The 27860-nt window shown below is 36.8% G+C and overlaps 1 protein-coding gene and 2 long non-coding RNA genes across 3 annotated transcripts in view; 1 reads left to right on the plus strand and 2 right to left on the minus strand.

Annotated features, from left to right (window-relative positions):
* Positions 1–27860, minus strand: part of LOC128074438 (uncharacterized) — a 43015-nt gene that overhangs the window by 11357 nt on the left and 3798 nt on the right. The gene's annotated exons all lie outside the window — the stretch shown is intronic.
* LOC128074437 (interleukin-31 receptor subunit alpha-like) lies at positions 667–27752 on the plus strand. Its single transcript, XM_052670284.1, has 15 exons — positions 667–756; positions 952–1002; positions 4835–4946; positions 7904–8070; positions 9231–9370; positions 10090–10225; positions 10372–10454; positions 13035–13245; positions 15100–15258; positions 16298–16420; positions 17047–17199; positions 18911–19054; positions 19911–20004; positions 22212–22275; positions 24108–27752. The coding sequence occupies exons 1-15, from the start codon at positions 714–716 to the stop codon at positions 24591–24593; spliced, it is 2166 nt and encodes a 721-aa protein (XP_052526244.1). The 5' UTR covers positions 667–713; the 3' UTR covers positions 24594–27752.
* On the minus strand, positions 7905–11320 carry LOC128074439 (uncharacterized). Its single transcript, XR_008203197.1, has 3 exons — positions 11233–11320; positions 9303–9443; positions 7905–8026 (listed from the first exon to the last, which is right to left on the minus strand). It is a non-coding gene; the product is annotated as an uncharacterized LOC128074439 (long non-coding RNA).

Here is a 27860-nt window from a genome sequence, read left to right on the forward strand (position 1 = left end):
AACACAGAGGGGAAATTTCCCTAGAGTACTGAAATTTTCTGAAAATTTCCCTTTACGGTGTTAGCAGCAACTCCTATGCTAGTTCTGATGGCTTCTGTGCCTAGAGTTATTTTAAATGTTCTATCATCAGATTTCATAGACATGGAACTTGTAGTCACACCTGGTGTGTGATTTTTATCTACAGTAAAGCTCCCAGTGCTGCTACCAACAACGAAGATACAGCATCTTTGCAGTGCTGATGTTATTTTGAGTGGGAAAAGAAGGCAGAAAGAGAAGACAAGCAGGGTCTGCTGCTACTATTATTTCTGCAGTATCCAAACATTCATGTTAGAGTAAGTCACAGACTTTGCCTTACTTTTGATATCAGTATTTCCAATTCACATTGATATTTACCCTAGACCTTCGAAGATGCTTAAATCACCTACCTATGTTTGCCCTGCTGATATCTTATACACATTTAAGAATCATGTTGTTACTTCTTGCAAACAGCAAGGGTAAAAGTTTCTACTTTTCATAAGCATGAAGTTAGGATTTTGTAAATATATTTAATAAACAGAAGCTTGAAAGTCTAGCACATTAACAAGCAGGTTATTTGTATTCAACCAATGCAATTACAGCTAGTGGACTGAAAGGAAGTTAGAAAAGGAAATGTAAAGAATAGACTATAGATAGTGTAATGTTGATAGTAATCATTATGCTTCTTTTCAGAGAAGATGAAGAACTCTCTGCTTGCAGCTATCATTTTATTTGTAGCAGGTGAGTTTTCATTTGATGCATGATTTACTACTGTTTATATGTAGTAAAAATTCTAAAGATTACTCAAAGACAAGGATGTATGATTTAAGTCATTAGTGGATTAAAGACTCTGGGTAGAAGAAACTACAATTAGTAAAAGATTTCCCTATTTATTTTACAGTTGTCTTGTTAAATGTATTCTTTTTTATTCCTTAGATTCCTGTAACTATTTAAGCTGGGATTTTCCATTTTGCAAGCAGCTTTCAGGTGCGTAAACATTTCTCACACGATGACTACTTAATGACAAAGATGGAGATCTTTGCTGATGGAAATATACCAGCTGATGTGACTGCATTTGAAATATGGCATAGGGCTTTTTGGTTGAAATTCAGAATGTAGAAGCTGTGAATTTCTTACTGTTTCCCAAGACCTCACTCCCTATTGCAGGGCTGAAGGCACAGGGTCTATCTCTGTTTCTTGTTTCTGGGGGCCTCCTAGTGGCCTCCTCAAAAGACAGTAAAATCTGTACCGTTTATATTAACAAACTTTTATGGTTTAGATTTAATTAATACACTACTGTCAATGGCAAAATGGATCATTCAAACATGTATCAATAGAGAGCATGGTGGTCATGTGGAATTTATTGTAGGCAGAAATAATCCTACTTGCTAAGAGCCACAGCAGGGAAGCTACATTTTCTAGTACATAGTACTGGATGAGATATCATAGTAAGACTATTTACCTGAAACTAACCATGCATTATTTTCTAAGCCTTGCTGTTATCCCACTGGACTAAATTCAAAGTGCTACTGAGAATACCAGACAAATAAGAACAAAATTCTAGAGTGGAAAAACTATGCCTCATCTGCCTGCCTGGCTGTTTCTTTGTTTTAAAAAGGAAATTAGATTGTGCTGTCTTTGGTACAGGAAAAGTTTTCTCTTTATACACCTCTGAGTGCTGTCTTGGTACAGGCCTAAAAATATTGTAAGTATAGAGGAACTAACAATACATATGTTCTTTCAGGGAAAGCAGTACAGTAAAACTAAAAATGAACAGGATAAAAATGAATGTGCATAAGTACACTAAATCTCCCAATTGTAGGACAATTGAAAACATGGTAATAAGGTATTGTCATCTGAAGAGTGTAATACAGGACTTGAGTATATGGGCTGGGGCAGTAGGTGTGGGGTAAGCTAATACAGAGTTTCCATGCATAAAAACTACTGCTACTATTTTGCCTTGACTATTTTTAAACTCTCTCATTGAGGAAAAAAAAATTCTGGTAAAATCAAGAGCATGAAGAACAACACAAGCCCTTTCTTTTCTTAAAGCAGACAGGTCTGCAACAGTGTGGTCACCACTTGGATCTCAGTTAATAGAAATTATCTGGGAAGAAGTTAACAGAAATTCTGTAGAAGGGTGAAGAGATTTCCATTAGATTTCACCTCAGCGACCTCTCCAGAACTATTATTTCACATGTTTTCAAGAGTAGTATATTACAAACATATTGACAAAAAGTATTAGAGAAGTTCCAAAAAGGTTTATTTTCCAGGTGTTTCTTTAAAAGAAAATAAGAATTACCAAACCAAAGAAAGGCTCAATTCAGAGTAAAAGAAGAGGAGAATATGAGAGCAGTTGCTCCTTTTCCCAATTCTTAGAGTACCATGTAGAGGATGCAAGTGCGCAAGATTTGGTTTGGTGGCTGGACTAGAAAGCAAACAATTCCATAATTATTTATATTGCTGTAGAAACAAGCAAGACCTGATCTCAGCCTTTTGAAAAGGAATCTGCAAATGCCTATAAACTAATGCATCAAAATTTCATTGGAAATGCACGTTTCTTTTGGTAGGAGAAAGACGTTTTGTGGAATGGTGGTCTTAAGTCAGAGCTATACTGACATATTTTCTCATCTAAATCTGCTGTTAATTTAAATATATAACTGACATCTAAACAATGGAGAAAATTCCAAGGATAGCTTGTCTCTCAGGTTATATGAAGAGATCACTCTGAATATGGAAAAGAGGAAGACCAATTTTTTATCACATAACTTGGGTAAATTTGATAACTGATCTATAACACTAATTCCAGAGACATATATTTACTTACTGAATATCAAACATTTCCTGTTTAATATTGATGAATTTATTGGCATCTGATTAAACCTACTAAATACAAGAATAACAGGGTCCTATTCATTATGGACAAAAAAACCTACATTGAATCTCCAATGTATGTTGAGATCTTTATCTACTTTTCTAAAAGAAAAGGAAAAGGAAAAGGAAAAGGAAAAGGAAAAGGAAAAGGAAAAGGAAAAGGAAAAGAAAAAGGAAAAGGAAAAGGAAAAGGAAAAGGAAAAGGAAAAGGAAAAGGAAAAGGAAAAGGAAAAGGAGAGGACACAACTAAACAAACAAACAAAAAAACACCTGCATTTTCTTTCTGCACCTCTTTTTAAAAATGTGGGTGATACTTTGGTTGACTCTTCAGACAATAAAACACAAAGCAAAAGGAGGACAGTTGGATTTTATGACTACGGTTTCTGATAAGAGATTTCTGAAATATTAAAGTATGTTTAACCACTACAGATTAATACATCCTTTAAGAACATCATCAATGTTTAACTACCCCTTGTCTGAACCACACACATATGTTCAATTGCATAAACAAAATGAAACAAAAAAAAACACAAAACCTTTTACCAAAAATTAAGCACAAGTCATTCTGTTTGAAAATTCATGCTCCTGCTTTGTAATGCAATCTTTGTGAGTCTGGGAGCATACAGCAGACTATGAACTCCACAAAGAGGTGATTGATGATTTTGGACTAATTCTGGAATCTGGTCAATCCATTCTTGAAAAATAGTCCTACACCTACACTGGTGTAATGACTTGCAAGAAATTCCCCAGTAAATCTTACAGGTTGGAAACTGTAGAAATATCACATTTGTCCTTGGTATTGATCATCAAAATGCCAGCCCTCTCTCTGTTTTTTTTCATCCACACTTAAAATTAATTGATTAAGAAATAAATTATTGCATGGAATTAATTTCTAAGGTGTGTTTGAGGTCTAGAAGACCCTCCGTTTCAGCCTACCCTTTCCAAAATATCCACAGACTCATGTTTAACAGTCAGTAAGTTGCTACTGACAAAGCTGTTGTCACATCCAGTTTGCAATCTTTCCAACAAAGAGGGTCTCTCCCCACACAGGACAGTTGCTCCTCGTTCTGCAAGGTTCTCAAGCCATAGTAACTCCCCGGTGAATATGGGTTGCTCTGAAGATCTGGAGCAACCTCCCAGGAGGCACTGTCTTATATATGTTCCAGCAAACAGCTGAGTGGTACCACACAGTTCCTGTTCCCAGTCTGTCACATCAGCAGAGACACTGAGGGCACAACAGACACTGTCTGACAGAGACGGAAAGTGCGAAACCACAGAAAGAGAGTTGGGAGTCAAAAACCAAAGGTATGCTAGGGTAGAAGGTTCACAGCAATTTCGTCATATTATTTTGCAAGAACTTTACTCAAAGTAACCCAAACAGATGATAAAAAAAATATAAATGCTTCCTTGTATTCATGAAATTACTTTGTCCCAGGGAACGCAGTAGTGCTTTCCATGGTATGAAGGTACTCCAAATTAAAAGAAAAACAGTTCAAGCTCTAAAGAAGAGCAGTGGCAAGCAGGAAGCAAAACTGTCACTGCTCACACTCACTGCTCAGTGCTGCTCAAATGTGTCACAACACAGCTGCAGGAAAGCAAGTGTTTCCACACTGTGTTGTTTGGTGCAGAATAGCTCTTAAAGGAAACATAAAACATAGGGAGAATGGTCCTTTTTCTATAGTCACATAAGAAAACTGTTTTATTTGGAAACATGACTGGTCATGTTTAAATTCTCTAAATGTTTCTTGTTTAAATGTTAGCGAGCTGCTTACCTTGTGAACAAACATGACATAAGGCTCATACAGCAGCTACTTATTTCATTTTACAAAGAATACAGCTTGTTTTGTATTTTTTCTCTTTTGATTCTGCTAGTTATATTGCCCCTATTGATTGTAAATAGTTGTTGGAGATGGGTCTTTTCCAGTCCATATATTTCATCTTACAGATTGGGACAATGAATTGGCCTGTTACAAAGAACTAAGTGAGGATCTAACCTGTACCTGGCTGCCGGCACCCAGTGCTCCAAATAGTATTAATTACACCTTATTTTTAAAATGGTAAGTCTAAAAGTCACTTCAGAAAATGAATAGTTATCATTGCTGTCTGGTCATTCCTACCTGCTTAAATTTTTTTCATACATATTTAATCACATTGTAGGTTGTTACACAATACTGATCAAGCCTTTCAATTTCAATTCTTACTGACTTAATAAGAGCTGCACATTTCAAACTGCAGGGAGAGTGACACTGGCAGCACACACGATACTAAGCAGACATTTCTGTTTGCTTTATAATCAATGCAGAAACAGCTGGAATTTGTGCTTGAACAGATCTACAGAAAAGTCTGAAATAGGTGCATAGAGTCAACAACCATTTGTCTAATCTGAAGAACAGTGATGTACCATTTTCTAATTTCTTGAGGAGTGCCCAGAAAACTATTCAGGATTGGACTGAGAGGACCTCAGTTGTAGCAACTGTACTTACTCATTTTTTCCACTGATTCATTAAATGCTGAGCAAGCTAAAACCTCCACCCTCCCTCCCAGTTTTAAGGAAAAGATAACAGAACAAACATGTAGGTTAGTAACCATATTTCAGAGATGTGACATTAGCTCTTCCAATCACTAATTGTCTTCACTATCCACTGAGAACATGGAAATGATACCACAGCTACCTCCCTCCACCCAATAAACAATGTTTTATCCAATAAATAACTTCTTCTTTCTGCAATTTGCTAGTCATTAGTCACCTTTCCATGCACCAAAAACCTCTGTTTGAAACTTAATTTCCAAAGACCATTTAATTAATTACTTTTGTCTAGTGACTTGCAGCAAATATTCAACACTAATGCATTCTAAGTTTCAAAGATTGAGTTTCATTATGCAATATTATTATGTTAAACCAGATAACCAATGAAATGCTGGATATGCTACATTAAAGAAAATAAAATAGATTCTGAAGTATCTTACTGCAGTTGCAAATTAGCGAGTTTAATAGGTGAAATTAAATTGTAGAGGTTAATAACAAAATACGTCTATCTTCAGTTGCTTCATTTTTTTAAGAGAGCTAAAGCAAAGAAATGAGGTAAAATGCAGATGTGAAGATTAAATCAACATCTGCCCACTGGACTGTTAATGTTGCTGCCTCCGTATCTTCATTACGAAAGAGATTTTCCTCACTTTACCTCTTTGTATTTTGGATTTGCCATGAGATTAAGGGCAAGAGTATTTGTAATGTAGTTGCTCTTTGTATGTCCAGTCAAAATCAGAGTGTATTATTGGTAAATTGCAGAGTTGATGCTATGAACAGAAAAGGCAGTAAAAAGGGAAAGAGATGGTAGGATAGGAGAGATGCAATTGTCTCACAGAGATACAAGTTTTCCCAATCTAGAGTCAGAATTTGAATCTCAGCCTCCTAGGCTTCAGCCTGATAATCCTAAAGAAAAACTTTCTTCTCCCTTTTTATTGTTTTGGAAGGAAAATAATAAGCATTCAAAGGATTTTTTTCCTGCTTGCCTAGAAGATGACATCACTCCGTCTGCAAGCAATGTTAGATTAGCACTGAAATTTTTTCTTTTCTTTGCACTTTACAATTTAATTGTCAGAAAGAAAAGTATTAAAGAATAACACTCTCACAGAGATGTTCAAATCAAGCATTCAAAATCATAGTTTGAAATATTAATGGCTGATTCACAACTAGTCTGAAGCAAAAGACAAGGGAAGCTTCCAGGAGTTTTGTTCTATTATAAAATATTCTATCATGATCAGCACATTTAATACTTGAAGTATCTAATTAGTATGTAATTAGTATGCTTATTCACTTCTTTTTAAGAATATTGGATTAGAACAGCTTTAGCCTTGGAAAATATGTTTTGTACACATCAGAGAGCAAATGGCAGAGCAGGATCTGGGGGGATGTCCAAACAGAACAAGAACAATCTTCCATTTAATGCCTGAAAACTGAATGTGAGAAAACACACACACACAAAAGTTAAATCTTATTTCCCTAAGTCCTGCTTTTCTTTGCACATTCTTTGCATTCACATGTACTCCCAAATCCTACATACTCAGGACCACATTTCTGCAGCAACTGCTTACATGAAGAACACCTTGCAGAACTTAAGCTTTCACTACAGATCAAAGGAAAAGGCTAAAACTTCAGTTGGCTTCCATAAGGTTGCCTCTTAAAAGGGAATTCTGGGACAGTGTACATTGACTGCCTCCTGCACTTGCTCTTCTTCCTGCTGTTAACTGCTTTGAGCAATGGTATTGGATGAGATGATTTCCATACATCCAGTTCAACCTCAGCTATTTTGAGAGTCAGTGAACTGTGGAATCCTGTCTGCATTAAATGGCTTGAGACGTAGCAAAACAAACTGCCTAAATGGCTCCAAGAACTCCTGGACAGTCAATACACGTTATGGCCACTGAATTTTTTTTAATTTATAATACAAACTTGGCCAGCTGTTAGCCTGATTGAGAATCAAGGTTGTACAACGTATGTTTCCATTATCCAGCCTGAAGCATATAGCAATTATGAAAATCACTTTTATATAAAAGCTTTACTGTACAGTCGCATCAGTTGAAGGCACTTTTTATCTTGCAAATATACTCTTTAGATGGTAGACCTGCCCTATTAACTTACTTTTACCATGACAGCTTCAACTCTCACACATCTAACAGTACCTTCTAAAAGCTGCTTATGTCCCATTTTAATCTTAAAGAAAACTATACAGATCTTTGTCTTTTATCACACTGTGCCTCATAAATGTAAAGAATTTAGCAGTTCTCCAGTACACAGCATGTATTTGCAGGTTAAGCTAGGATTGCTAGGATACTGGAATTACATTTGCTGTTTCAAGCTGCTCAGTCCTCACTTTCAAGTTTTCAAAATGATGACTTTGTTTATGAGTACCTGGAAAGCTAGGAGTTGTTATAATGATGCTTATGAGGAAAAAAAAGTGTATGATAAACCAGCAAAAAGTTTGGCTTTCATTCTTATTCCTCTTCTCTGAAGGGAGAGAATCACAAAGCTTTTTAGAAGAAACACTTCATCACCTTCCATCACAATAGAACGAAAAAATCTCTTCATGAACCGTTCTGCATCTATCTGGATAGCAGTGAACTATGCTCATGCCAGCTGTGTGAAAGGAAAGAACATCTCAGTTACACCAAGAAAAGCAGGTATTATATCTTCATGATCTGTATTACTGCAGTGTCCTGCTGAAGCAATGGTATGATTTTCTTCAAAATTATTTTCAAAATGTTATCTCCTGCCATACACTTATCCTTTTCACTGATTCAGAGACTGCAGTTTGGCCTTCCTTATTGGCTTCTTCATGAAATCTTTATTGAAGTCCATAGTGGCAGTCCATCCATTTTTATGATATCAGGACTTTAAATCTGATTTTTTTTGCTGAACTATAAAATACTATACCCAAAAAAACTATATAGTGACATTTGGATACCATACTTCACCAACTTCCTCTATTTCTGATGGTTTTTGTAACTTCTTTATCATAGAATCATAGAATTGCTCAGATTGGAAAAGATATTCATCATCAGCAAGTCCAACCGTAACCTAACCATAGTACCCTAACCTTAATAACTCTCCACTAAAATGTGAGGAGTCACATATTTACAAAGAACAGGCTGATACCGTATCATACATTCAAGGAATTTTTTCTACAGACAATTCACATTTTGGGAAAACTTCAAATTTCAGCTATTTTTTAAGGCCAGTTACCTATTACACAGTACTACAAGGGGCATGTGAAAAAAATTAATCCTGCACTGCAGATGCCTATTCACAGATTCTCAACTGAGTTAACATCAAGATATTCTGAAATCCTAAACTTCCCAGAGTAACTATTTTTTTAATTTTAATTAAGTTTCAAAAGTGCTTCTCATTGCTGAAAGGCACTATCAGTAAAACCCAAATTACCACTATGACTCCTTGGGAGATTTTCAGAGAGAAAACTGTCCATTTGGATTAAAAATTACATAGATAAACACAGTTGCTGAAATTGGAAGCTTTTCTACAGTTCACAATTAGAAGTACTCCTGATGTTTTGATTTTGCCTTTCAGACTCACTGAGCACCTGTTTAAAGAAAGGATTTTACTGATATCAGAAGTAGCATTCACAAAAGAATTACACACACAAACCCAAATTTGTTGATACTATAAAGATTTAGTAAATACTTATTTCCAATTTTTCTCAGTCTCATACTGTTTGATGTTCTCAGCCAACTCCTCCATTTTTGGTAAAACACACCCAATTGACACATGATATCCAAAGCTTTCCTGCTTCCCCTGTACTGATGTCATCTGTTCCCAATTGCAGGGAAGTGTTTGACACCATCTAACATAGAAGCTCATCAGATCACAAAGCAATTGGTCATAAAATGGAACTTACCTACAACTCCTACAGAATACGAGTTGAGATACAGAGAGGCACTGACAGAAGCCACTCAGTGGACAAAGGTAAGTATTTCCATATGCCTCTTGAGAACATGAGGAGGTTCATTTTCAGCTCGGTAGTACATAGCACATACAGCTACATGGCAGGATATAAACAGGACATTGTTGTAGCACACAAAATCATGGATAGCAAGAGAACACAGCGCATGACTTGCTGGCAAATCTCACAGTATTCTCTTAGTTACCTGCCAATAGATTCTGAACTGTTTGAAAGAGAAAAATTAGTAGTTTTATGCTGAAAAAAAAGAAAACCAATATCACTATGTCATATGGTTCATTAACTTGTCAATAAGACATACCAACTGAGGAAAAGCTGAAGATCTAGAAAGGGTATCAGAAATGATAGCCAGATCTGATTACACTTTAATTAAAAGACTATATTACTTTCTTTACTATTATCATTAGAGACCAGGTTGCTGTAATACTGTTCTTCAGAATGCCAGTAAAGATCAAAGTCAAATAAGTGATAATTTTTCAATGTATGTAACATGGAATCCATTTTTAAGAGGGGGTTAACCTGCACTACTGCTTACATGTCCTGATAGAACATAATTAGTTGAAAAAGGGAGTATCATCTTTCAAGTATCAAATAAAAATTACTAATATATACAGTAATTCTTCATTGATGATGGCAACTGCTACTTTTGGTCAGAACTTTTGTTTTTTGATTGAGAAAAACATTAATATAAGATTGTCTTATTGCAAACATCATTTGCTTTTAGGTGCCCATAGAAACCAATGCTGTTAACATCACTGTTTCAAATGCTACATCTTCATATATCATTCAGCTCAGATGTATAACCAAGGATGGTCTTCATTGTGTTTGCATTTGGAGTAAAGAGATTTTGGTCCCTCACAGTAAGTTAATTTCCTGGGAACAAGCGTAAGTGGAAAAACCTTTTTCCAATTTTATAATGTATGAACATTGTCAAATACTGTTGAAAATATTAAGACCGACCTGATTTCTGTGAGTGTGCATCTCTATCTTTTCCCATGTTTACCAGAGCTCATGAACAAGCCAAGAATATCATATAATGCAACTACAGAAATATCATCAGGCAGAAGAAGTGTTCTTCTTAAGTGGGAGGTAATTTTCTCTCATTATGTTATAACCATACCATTAATTCATTACTTTATAGAGGAAGAATAGACTTTCTCATTGTATGAGGACTACAGTGTACAAGAAAAAGGTATTGAATACTGAACTTGTGCTCTAGGATTCACTGCATTTGTATGGTGGTAAATCAGGTTCCAGAAATTAGCAAGGAAAAGGCACAATAATTTATAAACTACTTACATTTATAGTAACCTCCAGGCTCAAATCACTGACTATAATAAAGATTCTTTCCAATTAGCAGTAAACACTGGTGAATCTCAGGTTAACTATGAAATTAATTTTTCTTGAAAAAACTTTATAAGCCATACACAAGTGACATATCTTCTGTTAGACATGTTCCTAAGAAGCATTATTATTCTCAAGAGAGATAAAAAGTTTTTAGAAAAGCATCTTTTAAGACTACTGATTTAAATATTCAGAAGTGCAAATACATTACAATGAGAGAAAAGGAGCACACCAAAACAACATCTAGCTGAACATATCACACAACCGTATTTAAAATTCACTCTATAAATCATAGGCTTCCCCTTTTCTGTAACAGGTGTCATTATCAGCTGACTGACTGTGCTCATCAGTCACTCTTACTAGCTCAAGTTCTCTTGATAAGAAAAGGATAGCTGATAGTCTGGAATTCCCATTTAAAGGGCCCACGGGTCCACAAGCAAGGTCTTACTGTTGTTTTTTAGTTGGAAGCTCACTCTGTCCAGATGCTGAGAGAATGAACATCTACGAGTTCTCAGAAACTTACCATAGGAAATGTCTGAAGCAGAGTCTGTGTCTGTCTCTGAAGACAGAGGTTGGCAGAGTTTTTAAATATAAAAAAAATATGGGAAGTTTTGTAACTTCCTTTCTGTTACTGTTAAGGGGGAAAAAAAGACAGCAGAGAAAATAATTTCCTCCTTTGGTTAGGATGAGATATCCCTTCTTTTCCTTTATCTCCTTAGAAGAAGGAAAAGCTGCAAAGTAAATGATTCACTTTATGATAAAGTAAATTGTACTTGGCAATTCCAATGTTAAGAGAAGACAACGGTCTCTACTGATGAATTTTAATTTAAAAATATCTACATTAAATACAGGATCAAGGCTAGGAGCTTCTTTCAGGATAACTCTTGTACTGAACTAGTATACTAAATAAGGTTCAAGTACACCTTCAAAGGATTGAGGAAGGAGTATATGCAGTAATTAACATGTTAAAGTGAAAAGGAAAAAAAGAGGTAGCGGGAGAAGGGAGGCTCTCTGTATTCTTCCCAGGTGACACACCCTTGTTTCCAGAGCTTGTACGCACCTTTCTTTGCCCTCAGTATGCCCAGCAGGTCCTTGCTGAGCCATGCCCATTTCCTATCTCCTTTGCCTGGTTTTTTATTCAGAGGGATGGAGAGCTCTTGTGAACTCAGAAAGGCATCCCTGAAGAGTAACTAGCTCTCCTCAACATCTTTGTCTTTAAGGACAGCATCCCAACAATTGGCCAACAATTCTTTCAACAGCTTAAAGTTCACTCTTCCAAAGTTCAGGGTTCTGACCCCACTCTTCACCAGACCCACATTCCTCAAAATCACGAATTCAACCAGGGCACGGTCCCTGCAGCCCAGGCTGCCTCCATCCTTAACTCCTTTAATGATCTCCTCCGCATTGGTGAGCAACGATTAGAGGATTAGGGGACACTAATCTGATTAGAGGACATTATTCCCCCAGAAGCTTCATCAGAGCTTCAAACAGTGGGATCAATTCTTTCTTCAGTATCTTGAGAAAAACTTCTGTTGTTTCCATTTTAAGAGCTTCCAGCATTAGCAGTATTAGTAGTATAGTTTACTAGATGTCATCTTCTATATGTTACTCTGAAATTATCCAATTATTTCATTAAGAAACTCTCCTAATTTTGTGTTAGCTTTACAGTATTAATTCTGCGCCAAGGTGACCAAGAAATAATAACCACCCTTGATATCAAGTGTCGGAGAATCCCCAGGCTTTATGTTTTTATTTCTATTTCTAACTAAATTGTAGTAATTTCCATTTTCATGCACTAATTTTCTCATCTCTCATGAAGATTAACACAATAAAATAATGGCTGAATCACCACCTAAAAATTTCTATCAATGAATATACGTTTCAAAGCTGTTGTATCATTACCAGCATTTATGCTCAAAGAGACCAGACGATTAACAGCCTAGTAGATGAACATTCCCTGAGGCATAAATTGCAATTGAACACCTCTCATTAACTTTCAAGCTTCTAATTATGATGGATATATGTTCCAATGAAGTGTAAAGAACATTGCTGCTTCTTCAGTGCTGCTATTACTAATTGGATACACATTACTAACATTCCAATTAAGCAAAACCTCTAATCCTGTGTTTAAATCCTTTCAATTTAAGAATGCTTTTAATATTAAGAAAATGGTCTGCTTCACTGATTCCTGATAGTCTAATTGAAATAGTATGATATTATCCCCAATATTAAAAATGATATTTTGTTTCTATAATTCCATTGCTCTTAATTTTCAACACATGACATAATAACATTTATAGAATAATAATCTTTTTATTCTTTTAGGTAATGCAAAGTGAGAACGCCATTGGATACTACATTGATGTTGAAAGAATACCCAACAGTTGCTGGGATTCACCAAATCGCATCATTCTAAAGGACAGAAAGGTTCTTCTAAATATCTCTATGGCTTACTATAGGATTCATATTTCTGCCTATAACAAAGCTGGACAATCTCCACAAACCATCTACACCGTCCCAGATTTCTCTGCAACAGGTACTTATCATTTATTGATCTGACTGGTGGAAAAGTTTTATAAGCAATCTCTAGACTAGCTTTTTGGCAGTCTGAAGGGAGCCTACAGAAAAGCTGGGGAGAGACTTTTTTATCAGGACGTGTTGCAACAGGATGAGGGGAAATGGCTTTAAACCAGAAGAGAGTAGATTTAGACTAAATATCAGGAAGGAATTCTTTCCTGTGAAGGTGCTGAAACTCTGGAACAGGTTTCCCAGTGAGGCTGTGGATGCCCCCTCCCTGGAAGCATTCAAGGGCAGGCTGGATGGGGCTTTGAGCAACCTGGTCTAGAGGGAGGTGTCCCTGCCTACAGCAGGGGTTTGGAATTAGGTGATCTTAAAGGTCCCTTCCAACCCAAACCATTCTATGATTCCATGATTCTGATTATTTCTTAAGAAAGGATTTTGCTGGAAATTAACCAACAGACCAAGCAATTAAACATTTCTTGTACCACTTTTCTCAAGTTAGAGAAATAGCAATATGTTAGATCTATCTAGAAAGGCTTATAATGTGTACTCAAAATTAAGAAGATTCCAGCCTTTTAAACAAAGATGTCAGAATTATGTGCAAATGAAAGCTTTTGGAGTTAACTAACTGGTAAGACACAGATTTATCCCTGCTGGTACATGAAAGAAAGAATAAGTAGGATGTGTACATCCTATTCCAATGAAGATGTAAGCTTTCTGATATCCGAAACTACAGGATTTTTAATTTTGACTATTATACAATGATCTTATTATAGTATAAGCTAGTTTTATTTATTATAATCTTGAGCTACAGCAACTTAAATACAAGATTCTCACTTTCCTTGGGAATGCCTTTTGTGTTTTTTTTTTTAAATCAAGCTATAGCATTCACAAATGTTGCAAGGATCAAACAGCTGCAAACAATGACTTTTCCAGAATTTTCTAATGCGCCTCTCATTCTGTTCTCCTTTGCCTGCAAATTCCTAGTAGTTTCTTTTTGCTGCTTGCATTTGATTGCTTTAGCTCTTTTCTAATACAATACTATCTCTCCAAGACATTCTTCATCTAAGAAGCACATATTTATTAAATATCAGCCTGTCTTTCATGGCTTTCTCCAGACATCTGTTTTAGATTTGGTTTCACATACAGGCGGGCTCACTATACCTGTGGTGAATTACTGGGAAAATATTACAGTAAGTTTGTTCCCAGGACAAATTCCTTCTCAGCATGCACAACTCTTGTGAAAATGTACAGACTTTTTTTTTTTAAAATTCTACTCTATTACAATGGTTTTCAGAATAAATGAAATACAGAAGTTTGTCTGTCATAAGATTCAGTTCTTACCCCGCATGACAGGGTGTTTTTCTTCTATGTAAGTTTCAGTTAAGAAGTCTTCTCTAGTTTAATAATCTGTCTCAAAAAACAACAGAATTTTTAAATAATTTTGCCTTTTCTGCAAGAATGAAACTAAATTACACAGCTACAAAAAGTAATTAGCCCCTTCTCCTCCTCCAGATAAGAGTGATCACACAGTTGTTCTGCCTATAGCAGTTAATAGCAGTTCACAGGAGATTGTTTAGCAGTGTTAGCCGTCCCCTGCCTGAGGCATGGAGCAGCCATTTCCCCTTTAAGAAATTAAAGGTCCTGAACAGCAGTTAACACTGGCGGTCCCAGAGTCTACTGCAGAGTGCTAGTTGCTAAATTTCCTTTAATGACATAAAAGAGTAGGTATTACTGTGTGGTCATCAACATGATAACTACTTAATGAAGAATCTTCAGATGAATCAGAGAAAAAGACAGAAAAACACTGATGGGGAAGGGACAGTCTGCCTTCTTGTTCATTCATATCTAATGGTATATTTGTTTACAGATTTGCCTGGCCAAATTAATGTTAAGCCTCACGGAACTAATGCGGTTGTCACCTGGAATCCAGAATACAGTCCAAAATGTTTTGTGGTTGACTGGGGCACTCGTAAAGAGGATATGCGCATGAAAATAGTAGCTACAGCTGCTGGAAATTTCACGTTAGGTAAAAGCAACAGCCACATCTCATGCAGGCACCATTTCACTTACTGGTTATTTTTGGCTGGGGAGGGAAGGATTTTCATACTGTTTTTAAGAGCAAACCAAGGATCCAGCTAAGTGTACCCTATCCAACAATAAGATAACATCTACTTTTAAGAAACACCAAAGCAGGGAAAATAAAGATCCTTCAGCAGGATTCTTCTAGTCACATCTGGGCAAGAAATGTAGCTAAACTGCAGTTGCTGGCAAGAGGTCTCTCCTTTCCCAAATTCAGGCAGGCCTATACACTACTTTTTGGCTAACACAGTGGCATAGGAACAAATAAAAGTATTTCTTGTCCCTAATTTCAAATATAATCTTCTCTGCTGCATACTTTCCCCTGTATTATTTTTTGTCCCCACAGCTGTGCTGTCAAAGCACAAACTCTCAACTCCTGTACCTACAAATCCGGGTATGAAGAGTTGCCGGAGGAGATCAGTTTACAGAACGGTCATCCAAAACCTCTATTGAAATCACATAAGTGACTCTTGCAGACACCATTCTGAACTGTCTTTTATGTATAGTATAGAACACTTAAGTTCAGATTTATGTAAATAGGTGCAGCGTTTTCCTCAGTCCTGCAATATCTGCGCTGTCACATTACATCTACTGTTCTGCATGTTTTTAAATATGCTGGCTGGGGGAAACATTGTTCATTTGAACTAAGATGAGTAAACTTACTTTTGTTCACTGCTTTTTGTACAGCAGTTCAAGCTTCCCAGAGGTGGATTTTGGGAAAACATGGCATCTTTTAAAAACAAACCAGAGCTACACCTTGTTCTGCTTTTGAAATAGTTTCTGTAAAGTACTGAAGGTCAGTGAGAAAGGATTCATACCTTTTATGCTCAGTGTAAAGGACTATATCTTTAAGCTATGCTTTGAGGCACAGGAATTTATACGATCTATGCAAAAAAACCTGTAAGGTTGTTGTCCCTCTTCCTCTTCCTCCTCCTTTTCAATGATAACTGAATGTAAACACTGAAATACGTCTGTTTGTTTTCCAGACAATATTAATCCATATAAGTTGTACAAAATCATGGTGCATGCATCTGATGTGTGTCAGTGTGAAAGTTTCAGAGGACATGAAAAGACTTTCGGAGTAACCCACTTTTACTCAGTTGAAGGAGGTACTCCTCTTTTTTATATATTTATGTTCCTTATATTTCTTCTCATTTTCTATCTGCAGCAAAAAAAATAAAAAATAAAAAAATTCCAACATGTTTCTTTTCCAGGTGACTTAACATGCTAGTATAGTTAGCATTGCCTTTGGTTCTAGAAGTTATACACTGGCAAGGAATGACCTGAATGCTTTTCCTTAGTGACAGATCCATTAAAATGTTGTTATTACACATGACACTACAAAAATAACAGAAAGGGGGCAGCTGAGTTATTACTCCTTGTAGCTCAAATGTAACTGTAACTGAAGTCAGATTTCCCAATAGAAATTCAATGATGTCTTATATCACAAATTGAAATTAATACAACTCTGACTGCTGAAGTAAAAGTGTTTGTAATGAGTTAATGATAGAGTTAATGATGAGATAATGATAGTGAAGATTACCTTCTTGGGCATTGCTTAATATCTGAGTGCTTTACTGTATGGAATACTGCATGTATTCCTCTTTTGTTTTCCACCCTTTATATTGTACTTATGACAACTAGAATGAAGTAAAGATCTCCCTAGGTAGCAGCTAGGTTTCAGTCATGTCTACAGCATTAATGTTAATGCGGATCTTATTTTCTGAATTTTAAGTTCCTAGGATAGGACCCACTAATATAACAATTCTAAATATCACAAAGCATTCTGCATTTGTGAAGTGGTCTCAAATATCTGCTGAAGACTGTATGGGCTTTCTCCAGGGATACAAAATCAAATACACAGATTCATCAATGAAAAAGTTTCTGGGTAAGTCTCCATCGCTCAGAACGTAGCAGTAGTTCAGTGTTACGACAGAAATTTTTTCATACAGAGCCATTAATGTGCATTAATTAAAAGCACACTACCGAATCAGATTTCCCTGGGAACAGAGTGCTTCCAAAGATCAGTTTCTGGTTAGGGTTTTTCTGCTCTTGATGACTTCAAGAAAATTATACGTATTCATAGGAACATCTCAGATTAAATATTGATAAGAAAAATTCCCTTAAAACATACAGTTTTAAGACAACAATAGAATTTCCCCATAACACTGAAAGGAAGCTATATCTTTTAGTATTTCTGAGGTCTTATGATTTCAATCACAATACTTTTATGCTTCATTGCAAATCAGCTAGGTTTGGCTCTGAGCATTTTTTTTTAAACTCTATTTGCTGTAAATTTTTTCATACTTCTTACCTGTTTTGAAAGACATGGTTATAAATTTCATTTTTTAGAACATTTTCTTTAATTGCTAGCCTTATTTATTGCTTAACTACAATACCTTCTACACATTGAAATCAACCAACTACCTTCTACAACTACTAACCAACTACCTTCTACACATTGAAATAAAGCTCATAGCTATGCAGCTGCAAGCTCAAGCTACTTCAGTTTGGGGGAAAACAACCACTACTTTTATCTCTTTTGTTAAACATACCATAAACAATAATGCATTAATTTTGTACATATTGACTTTTAAATACAATTAAAGACATGTTATGGAAGACAAATAGCACTTATGGCCTGAGAAAGGAGAAAAACAAGGATTCTATAGGTCACAAAAAATAACAGAAGCTTGAAGTTTACAGCCCTGTGCTCCCTGAAGTTAGCTTCCCTGAGTTTGACAGGGAATTCAGGGAGCTCTACTTCACCATGGGTACCTACCAGAGAGTGGAAGTGGAGACACAAGGGAGTCCACAAGGCTGAACTTAATTTTTTTACTCACCCCTAATGATCAGTACAGCAGTAACACAACAACTGATTCCCATGTTTTCCAGATGGGAATAATAATTTTACTGGAGAATTCTAGGGTACCTGCAGGCTACAGTAACATTTCTAAGATCTCAGATTCTCAATAGCAAACTTGAAAAATAATTTCTGCTAAGTTTAAGGTGTTCTACTGCACTGATTATTCTAACTGGTGGAAAAGTCATCACAGCATCAGAAAAAATGGATTGAGATCAAAATTCTAAAAAGCAGATGAAGTTGAATATATTGACATTTTTCTGTACAGAACCCAAAATAATGGTACTGATACTGACTGATGTGAATAACTACTCATTATGGCAGTGAGGGTAACGCAAAGGTCTTGTCTTGCAACTACCATTCAATCATTGCTTAGAGGCAGTTCAGGTGCTTTGCTCTTTCCATGTCCTTATTTCAACTCCAACAACAAGGGGTTTTCATGAAACCATAATACAGCATGTCAGGTATATATCCTATTAAACACAGCCTACCGCACTTATCACCTAAATATCCTGGTGTGTTAGGATTTCATGCTTTTTCACATCTGAAAGCCAAATGCATGTAAGTATTTTGAAGAATCTTACACCCACCCAAAGAAAATCTGCATAGTGTGGCTTTTGACATGTGGATCAGGACATAGGAATTTTGCCTTTTTCCTAGTCAACTACACAGATGCAGACTCAAATAATAGAAATCATCTCACTGCCTCATTCTCTAACCACTCTTGTGTTTTCAGCTGCTAGCATCAACTCTTCTACTACAAGTTACCATCTTACTGGACTTAAGGAAAAGACCATCTACCGTGTAGAGATTTCAGGATTCACTAAAGCTGGAGAAGGATCACCATCTTTTTCACCACAATTCAGTACTCTAAAATATGGTACTGTGGAATCTGCATGCTACTGTGTTGCCCAGCAGCAATCTTGGCTTTATATGCCATTACACAAAGTATTATTCCATACCCTTTCTCTTTTTCCTGCTTTTCAAGGAATAACAAAGTGCTCATGTACAGGATTTATTATTCAGTTCTTGGTTTACTGATAACAAAGTCAAAATTGTTCAGTTGCTACTGATGAACTGTGTATCATGAAACTCTGCCTGTATTTCTTTACCTAACATGCAGAGAAGATTTAACTAGGGTACCTCATCTTCATAACATTCTGTGATTGTTTTCATGTTAATTATATTAACTTATCTTTATTTATTGCAAACTCTTATCACAGGTTTCAGCAATCGGAATAATCTGGCTTTGACTTACGAAGTTCATTTCTCTTTGTTCTTGGCAAAATCTTGATCTCATAAAGCTGGTTTGCAGTTAGATACCTCAGCCAAAACGTTCTTTTTTTGCAAAAAGAAAGTCAGTCTTTCTACTGTGACTGTTGATCAAATCTTCTGTTTTCTGATAACTAGAGTCCTTTTTATCTAGTATGTTCTATCAGTCACTGGTAAGAATTTGCTTGTTTCACAGATGCCTCAATAGGCTAAGGCATTGTATTATATATTATATATATGTATATATATTTCAATTATATTTATAATACTTATAATTATATGTTGTATTCACATGTGGTTTAGTTAGAATATGGACTCTCAAGTCATTTCAACACATTATCAATTGGACAGAACAGGAATCCCAGAATATGAGTTAAGTCTGACTCATGTTTAAAGTGTATCAAAGCGTCTCTGTATACTTGATAGCACAAGTCTGAGTCAGTCTTTTTGTTGCTTCCCATCAGAAAAAGGAGAATTTGAAGGTTTAATGACTGGCCTTTGTTTCAGCATGTTTGCTCTGGTTTTTGCACCTATGACATGTATTCTGATGCTTAAGAGGTAAGAAGTGAATACTGACTAATGCTATTAACAATAACTCCCTTTTATTTAACTCTGATTTTCATAGCACTGTGCCTTTTTTTGGTCATCAAAAGCAAATCAATTTAAAAGCACAAGGAAAAAAGCTCACCCCATACATTTACACAGTGAGAGAATTTACAAACCAGTAATAAGCTTATTTAAATACTTTGTCAAAAACCTATAACATTTTGCTTTTGATAGAGTTAACTAACTGATTACTTCCAGTCTCACATACCCTTGGTAAGAACTAGAATCATTTATCCCAGTAGAAAATGGGCTACAGATAAGAAAACAATGGTGTATTTAATCAGTTTATTCTTTCATTCCCAACTGATGGTCATGTCTTTCCTATGGAAATGCAGGAGGAAATTCCACCAGTACACATACAAATGCTGCAATCAAAGCATTTTCCTCTAAGCACATTTAGATTTTACTGTACAAATTACTCACAAGTGAAAATAATGAGAAGAAATGGATGAGTAGGAAGAAGAGAGAATAACAAGGGTGCCTGCAAGATATGGATGAGGGAAGTGGTCTTCCCCTCAAATTAATCTGAGGTGCAGTGAGGGCCGTATACTAACACTGAAAGAAAATGGCTTGCAAACTGATTCTGATACTTTTCTCATAAACTTAGTAGCATACAACCATTCTGATCACTATTACGATGACCTAGGATGCCACCTACCCTACTTCTCCCTTTAGAAAGCACCAGCTCCAGATGATGAATATGAAGCCTTTAAAAAGGGACTAACCAGTTACAAAATCTATCTTTACACGGTCAGTGAGGAGATCAGATAAACTACAGCCTTAGACTTTACCTTAACGAAGTACTTGACATCTAATGAAGTCTAGATTTGACTTTAAGACCAGACAACACTGAAGTCAGTGCTGAGGCAAGGTGATGGCCTAGATAACCTCATGCTGTTTCTCATAAATGTGCTGACATTTTTCACGTAGATATGAGTCATTGCCCAGAGCTCCCACAGTACAGCTCTGAGAGCAGCTGCTGGCAGGGAGAAGCTCAGAGGGAAAGTGCTGAGGGATGTTCTACAGCAACCTGGGGTGACAGGAGAGATGGTGTGCCACCATCATGGCCTGTCCTCTTGGAAAGGAAGAAGGAGGAGAAAGACCCTTACCTCATCCTGATCACTAGTGAGGGAGAAAGTGGGGCCTTTCTGCCAGAGCTGCTCAATGTCCCTGCTTTCTAGAGATGCTCCTTCACAAGCAGCCCTTGCTTTGTGCCATTCACAGGGGATGAAAGGCAGCTTCTTCTCCCCAGAGCTGTCAAAAGCGGTGCAGGGAGCAGGCTCCAAGGCCTGCATGTACCTGTGAAGGTAACAACCAGACTGCTTAGAGACCAGCTGTCAGTTTTGTGGTTTTGAGCCCTGGGAACAAGAAAGGAGCTGGAAAGAAAAGCCTATGAGAGGGCTGAGGACAAACAGCCACCTGAAACTGATGAGTATGGCACCATTCTGAGCCATGCTCCACTTCCCTCTGGGAGGATCAAGCTTTGAAACAAACAGTGGCTTTTGATTTTGCAGCATTTTATAAATTATATAGTAAATTATCACTTACATTACAGCTTTGGCAGAAACAAACTAGTGATGGTATGTTTGTGTCAGATGAAATGGTGAGATACTATAATTCCTTCCAGAAAGGGCTGAACTCATACTATGAGAAAAAAATAGTACCCACGTTGCTCTCCACATTCCATTGCAGATGGCAGATCCTAGGAGAGCTTTCTCCAGACCAGATGCGTGATTGTAAAGAAAAATGTAGCTTTCTTTTTTTTTTTTTTTTCCTTAAGGAAAACTAAACTATGTAGAAAGGAGAAAATACTCTCTAAAACAAAAGTCATCCTACAGGTCCTCAAAGAATATAGAGATTTTTGTGGAAATGATAATGAATTAGGAATATGTGATAATAAAACTACAGGAAGACACAACATTGCCAGCTTGTGTCACAATTAATTTGTCCTTAAACAAAGATACTAACTCACCATCTCAACATAATCTAACAAGTTTGGCCTAGAGTTTTTAATTGCCATCATGCTTAACAGTCACTTAGAGCATCTTGTTTTGATGGTCATGAAAATACCAATAAGATGTAGATACAGCAGTTAATTTAAATGCACAGGAAATGCCATTTATTTAACCTGTCAATAAACTTAGGATATTTGTTCACAGGTTGAAAATATCATGCTGGTCCAGTGTACCAAATCCAAGAAAGAGCAGTGCAATCCAAGATATGGCAAGTACAATTCCAACGGTGTGAAAACAATGTACTAGAAAAGTCTTACCTGCTTATTAATCACTATCACTAGCTATTACTGTTTTCACACTTCATCCTAACATAAGTCTCATTCCAAGAGTTGGGAAGCTAGGGTTGTATGATAAACACACAAATGGGAAGGTTGTTGTTTAGGCAGAGGTTGTATACATCTTTTGGCTTAATAAAGGTCCTCAGACTCCCTTTGAAAACACTTTAGATCACACTTCAATGAACTGTTGTTAAAAGAACAAGAAAATGTTGAATGGGTGGAGTTGTTGAGAGGGACAAGTTCAGTTATACCTAGCCCCTTTTCAACAACTGGAACAGATTACTAAGTACAAGTTATACAAAGTAACACATTGTGGTCTAATTCCACAAAAGTGGAATTCACAAGAGGTAACGTGTACAGTGTTTTCTGAAGCCCAGTCTTCACCTCCCTGTCCCTGCATCCTTCTGCAGAAATTCTGGGGCTTTAGCTTGTCAGCTGGTAGCTATCTGAGGAGGCATCTACTAGTCAAGAGGCAACGTAGTTCAAGAGCACCTTCAAACCTTCCCTACCCACAGAATTCCTGTATGTTCTGGTAAGGCTATTCGAATTTCAGGACCAACAAAGTGCCTGGAAAATAGCTAGAATACGTGATTCTGCTCCTCTTTTGCTGGTACCTGATAAAAGTCCTTCCTCTAGTACAACTCAATTTACCTCCCAAGTCTCAGACTGCTAACCATTATGTTTTTGGAATAGGAATTTGTGCTGTTTCCTTTTAAAATAATTTTGATTTTCCTGGCAGACCTAAACTTAGTTTGGCACGTGTAGATCTAGTTTCTCAGGCTAACATTGTAAGCTATGGCAAAGCAGACTTGTGTCTATTTAGGACAAGGGAACGTTAGCCTAAATAAGCCTAAATCAAGTGAAATACATATTTACTGATGTATCCTGATGGATAGAGATACAAATATGTCACTTCTTTGTTTCTAAGATTTAAGCTGATGAGAGCATGTCATTGTCAAGCTAAGCTGAAGTCACAGTTTGGAGAGCTTAAAATGACATATTCACATAGGAAGAGGCAAGTGTACAATTAAAGATCAGAAGAGAAGCTTCAAGATAGTATCTACAGCCCAGCACTGTCAAAATCTAAGACAATAGAGCAAAATAACTAGCAATGACATTAATGAAGATTCTGACAGGCTATTCATAATCAAGAGGTTAGATGAAGATAAGTATTTTTTTCTTCTTTTGTATAACAAAAAAGCCTGAAATCTGCCCTTTTGCTTTTCTTATTTAATAGCAACCAATTTTGCTTTCCCGTAGGAGCTGCAATCTCCCTACACATTAGTCAGACTAGAGATACGATGAGGGCATGGTTCAGTGCTGTGGCTGATGAGAAGTAGATGCTATGGGGCTTCTGTCACAATTTAAGGTTGTGAGCCTACAGCTGGACTAAACAAGATTAATGTCTGTGTGCAAGGGCTGGCACAGACCATGCTTTGGTGTTGTGACTATTCAGGATACGATAGGTAGGAACAGATCCTTGTCATGCTTTGTCAGATCACGCTGGTCCTGGGAGCTGGACAGATTACAACCAATGCACACTGTTCATACATTAAAAAAATCAGTTCTTGTATAGAACTTATTTTAGATTAGTTAGTAAAGAGTTAGGGCTGCTGATCATAATAAATGGAATAATGGAAGTGCATGTCATGGAAGTTACCTCTTAACTTTGTTCTTTTGGCATTTATTTCAATATATTGACAATTTCACTTTGCCAAGGTATTATACCAATGTTACAATTTCTTCTTGTCTTTCCTTGCAGAGTAACTGGAAACCTATTTCAAAATCACTGCTTCAAACCCTGCCAGACAATGATACCACCAGCCTTCATGTCATAGAGCACGAGGAAAAGGCATCTTTGAAGTTAGAGCACTTTACAGATGGCAGAGAAGACAGCAAGCATGACATCAGAGAGTCAGAAGAACCTAGCAATAATATAAGCATAAATATAATACATAAAGAAATGCCTGAAAAAACAATTACAAATGAAAAAGATGGAATAATTTCCTTTACGGTACCCCTCTTGAGTGACTATACCAGCATGGAGTGCAGCCAGAAAGCTCTGATAAGTCTGACAGTGAAGCTGCCTGCAAGACCTGCTCATCCTCACCTGGAAATGGAACTAAGTAGTAAGCCAACACAAAATGAACATCAAGTTTTGTTTGCTCCCCAGGACTACCTCAAACAAAGCCAGGTAGCATTTTTGCCACCTAGACCAACTTCGGTGGCAAAAGTCCATTTGAACTGAGGAATCTTGAAAAATGCAACTTTCAAAACCTCAGGTACATGAATGGAGGGCATTAAGAGCATATAAGACAGTGACTTTGTGATGAGAACTGTGCTCTAGTTCAGTGGGCATCCTTCCTCAGACCCCTTGGTCTGAGGAAAACTATTTCTAGTCGTCTAGTCTAAAAACAACAATTTCTAGTCATCAGAAGAGCTTGCTACTTAGTACTAGCAGTGTAAGATCTGGTTTTCAGACATAACAATAATGTTCTTCAGTAAAAATCCTACAAAAACCACCTAACAGGACAAAGCTCTCTAGTTAGTTGAATTAACAAAATAGTGGGACGCCTTGAATTTAGGAATACAAAATGATGCTTACCCATCTATGGAACTTAGATGAATAATCCTGATGAAGAAAAGATGGTAACAAGTGTTATTATTACCAAAGTTTTACTTGCATTAAGGCTATTTCTTCTTATGTTTATCTACACAGACAGAAATCCATTTATATTCTTGTGTGTGATGAGGTTGCAGATACTATTTCACATTGTATACAATAACAAAAACTGTGGAACAAAATTAATGAGCTGAATAGCTAGTTCATTTAGTCACTCCCCAAGCTTTGCATAGAGAAGATGCCATTGAAATATATCAGCTCCTCTGTATGATTTATATGTGACTGCATCATGTATCTCCACAACGCACTGAGTGTGAACTGCTTAGAGGGACTTCTCTCTCCCCCAAAAATTCCACAGGCATTAATGGTTTGCAGTTATTGTAGAAGTTTGTTACTGTCTTCTCCATTCTGTGGAGCATTTTATTATTTCATGAAGAAAGAAGTTTATCAATTTCTAAGCACTGGATGTTCCCTAGACTGACATCTTTAAGTGAAAAGAAAAGACTCTTCTATGTGGAGACCATTTGAAGAGTATACTTGCTGAACAGTCTTACCCAGACAAAAAGGGACGTGGACTAGGAGGCACGGAGTGTTGTGTCTTCAGATTAGGGGTAGCTGTCTAAAAATACAAGTGCATATAGAGATGTAAAAAAACCCTGCAGAATACTGCCTCTAGTAACATACATGCAAGATATTTCATTTTATTTAGAATATTGTGTTCAAGTGGTTTCAGCTGGTTATACTCTTAACTTCAGTTCAGTTGGTTGCAGTTATATGCTCTTTATTGTCAAGATGTGTTACATGAAAAGTGTAATTGCAAACACGGGGGCTCAAGGCCATAAACGCCAGTGTATTTTGAATATATCTTGGGTTTTTTTAGGCAGCATACAGAAATTCCTCCAGATGACCAGAGTTGGCATTAGTCAGAGTTTAGACATTATAAAAGCTTAAACACTTGACTGCAGGCCTGGATGGCACACAGGCACAGTGATTTATAGCATGGGATAAGATACTGCAGGGTTACAAGGATCTAGTATTTCTTATTTACAGAGAAATGAATGTAATATCTATTCTCTAACATGGCCTGTGTATTGAGCACAAGTAGAAGGTTTAAAAAAAAAACAGCATCCGAGTATAGGACAATAACAAAAAAGAAAAAAAAATTGTGAATGCTGGAGGTAAGTGAATTCTCACAGTGTTGATGTAACAAAGGGTACCATCTGGCTATGTGACACCTTTTAAGTGGGTAAGATATGCATAGAGCCTAGATAAGGCCTATGGCTAAATAACTGCTTTACTGCCAGCTGTGCAATTCGTGATGTGCGGAAAAAGAGTGACGAAGGTGCAAAACAAAATTGCTTTGACATTTACATTCTTTAACATAAGTTCTTCTCACATTTCTCAGTTTTTCTCAGATTTCTAAAGTGTCTCAAAAGCTTGGTAACAGAAAAAGAGATCTGTGGATGCCAAGTCATGGCACATTACTGAGTCAGCAGTGACTAAAAAGAGTATAGTAATAGTAGTGAGTCAATTAGCACCTGAAAACAGCAAAGTCAATATGCTGTTTTTTTCTGGTAATGAGAGTAAATCAATTTTTTCTTGCATACTTTAATGTATGAATAGAATGAATACAGAGATACATTTTTACATATTTTTTACACTTGAGGGTAGATCAGATCAGTAACTAGACAGCACTCAAAAACATGACAGTGTTTTTCAGATATGGGAAATAAAGTCACTCAGCCTGGAACAGCAGATTGCAGCAATCACAATATTCCAGAGTGTTTTTTTTTCCCCTCTGTATTAACTGTCAAATAGAATAATAGGAACCACCGAATGTTATAAATTTGCTAAAAACCAAAGCTTTGTCATACTCTGACAATCTTAAAAGCCACCTTACAGCACAAGGGCATCTGCACTTGAACAGTCCTCTGAAGACAAAGTACAGGAGAAGCCCATCGACTTGAATCAACTCCAGCTACTGCTATAAAAATTGTAAAGTAACAAATCATTTAATTAAAGCCTTCCAATTACAAGATACTTGTCTCAGAGCTTTGAGCTTTGGGATATGTGTTGCAGGGTCTTGGTTTACTTATTTTCTTCTTGCACAATGATTTTTTTTCCTTAAAGAACTGAGTTTGCACTGCTTGGATTATGTTAACTGTGTTTTAGTCACTGTACTGTTGAGCTCTGTAGGACAGTAGGTAATAAAACTCAGGACTTTGAGTCTGAGGTTTGCGTCAGTCACTTCTGAACATAGCTTGCCCCTAGCACAAATTACAGTTGCTGTCTATTTTGTTTCTACAGCAGAAGCACCAGTTTGACTGATAAAACTGAAAACAACCTGCTGTTCTAGAAACTGTCATTCACATCACCCATCCTGTCCTAGTTTCGGCTGAGACAGCATTAAAAGCACAGCAGCGCTTGGGTTGTTGCTGAGAAGAGTCACCGCCATGATGGCGTGGGGGCAGAGGGTGGGGCAGAGGAAAGGGGCCTGAGTTTGGCACAGGGTATTCCGTATCATGTGACATCGTGCAGAAAGCCAAGGGGAGGTGGCCAGGAGTGGTTGCTGCTTGGGGGTTGGCTGGGCATTGGTCAGTGGGTGGTGAGATACTGCATAGATATCAGGCAGGCTGCTGTACTCTGAAATGGGTGCTGGTTAGCAAGTGCTGAGTGACTGCACTGTGGAGGCATATACATATATATATACATATAATAGAATCATAGAGTCATTAAGGTTGGAAAAGACCTGTAAGATCACCTAGTTCAATCATCTACCTGCCACCAATATTGCCCACTAAACCATGTCCCTAAATAAATATATGTATTTATATAATAAAATAATACATATATAATTAACAGTTATAATCACATCTTTATTTCCATTTTCCT

This window comes from Tympanuchus pallidicinctus, unplaced genomic scaffold (genome assembly GCF_026119805.1).
Source record: "Tympanuchus pallidicinctus isolate F22 unplaced genomic scaffold, pur_lepc_1.0 scaffold9, whole genome shotgun sequence".
NCBI classification, from domain to species: domain Eukaryota; kingdom Metazoa; phylum Chordata; class Aves; order Galliformes; family Phasianidae; genus Tympanuchus; species Tympanuchus pallidicinctus.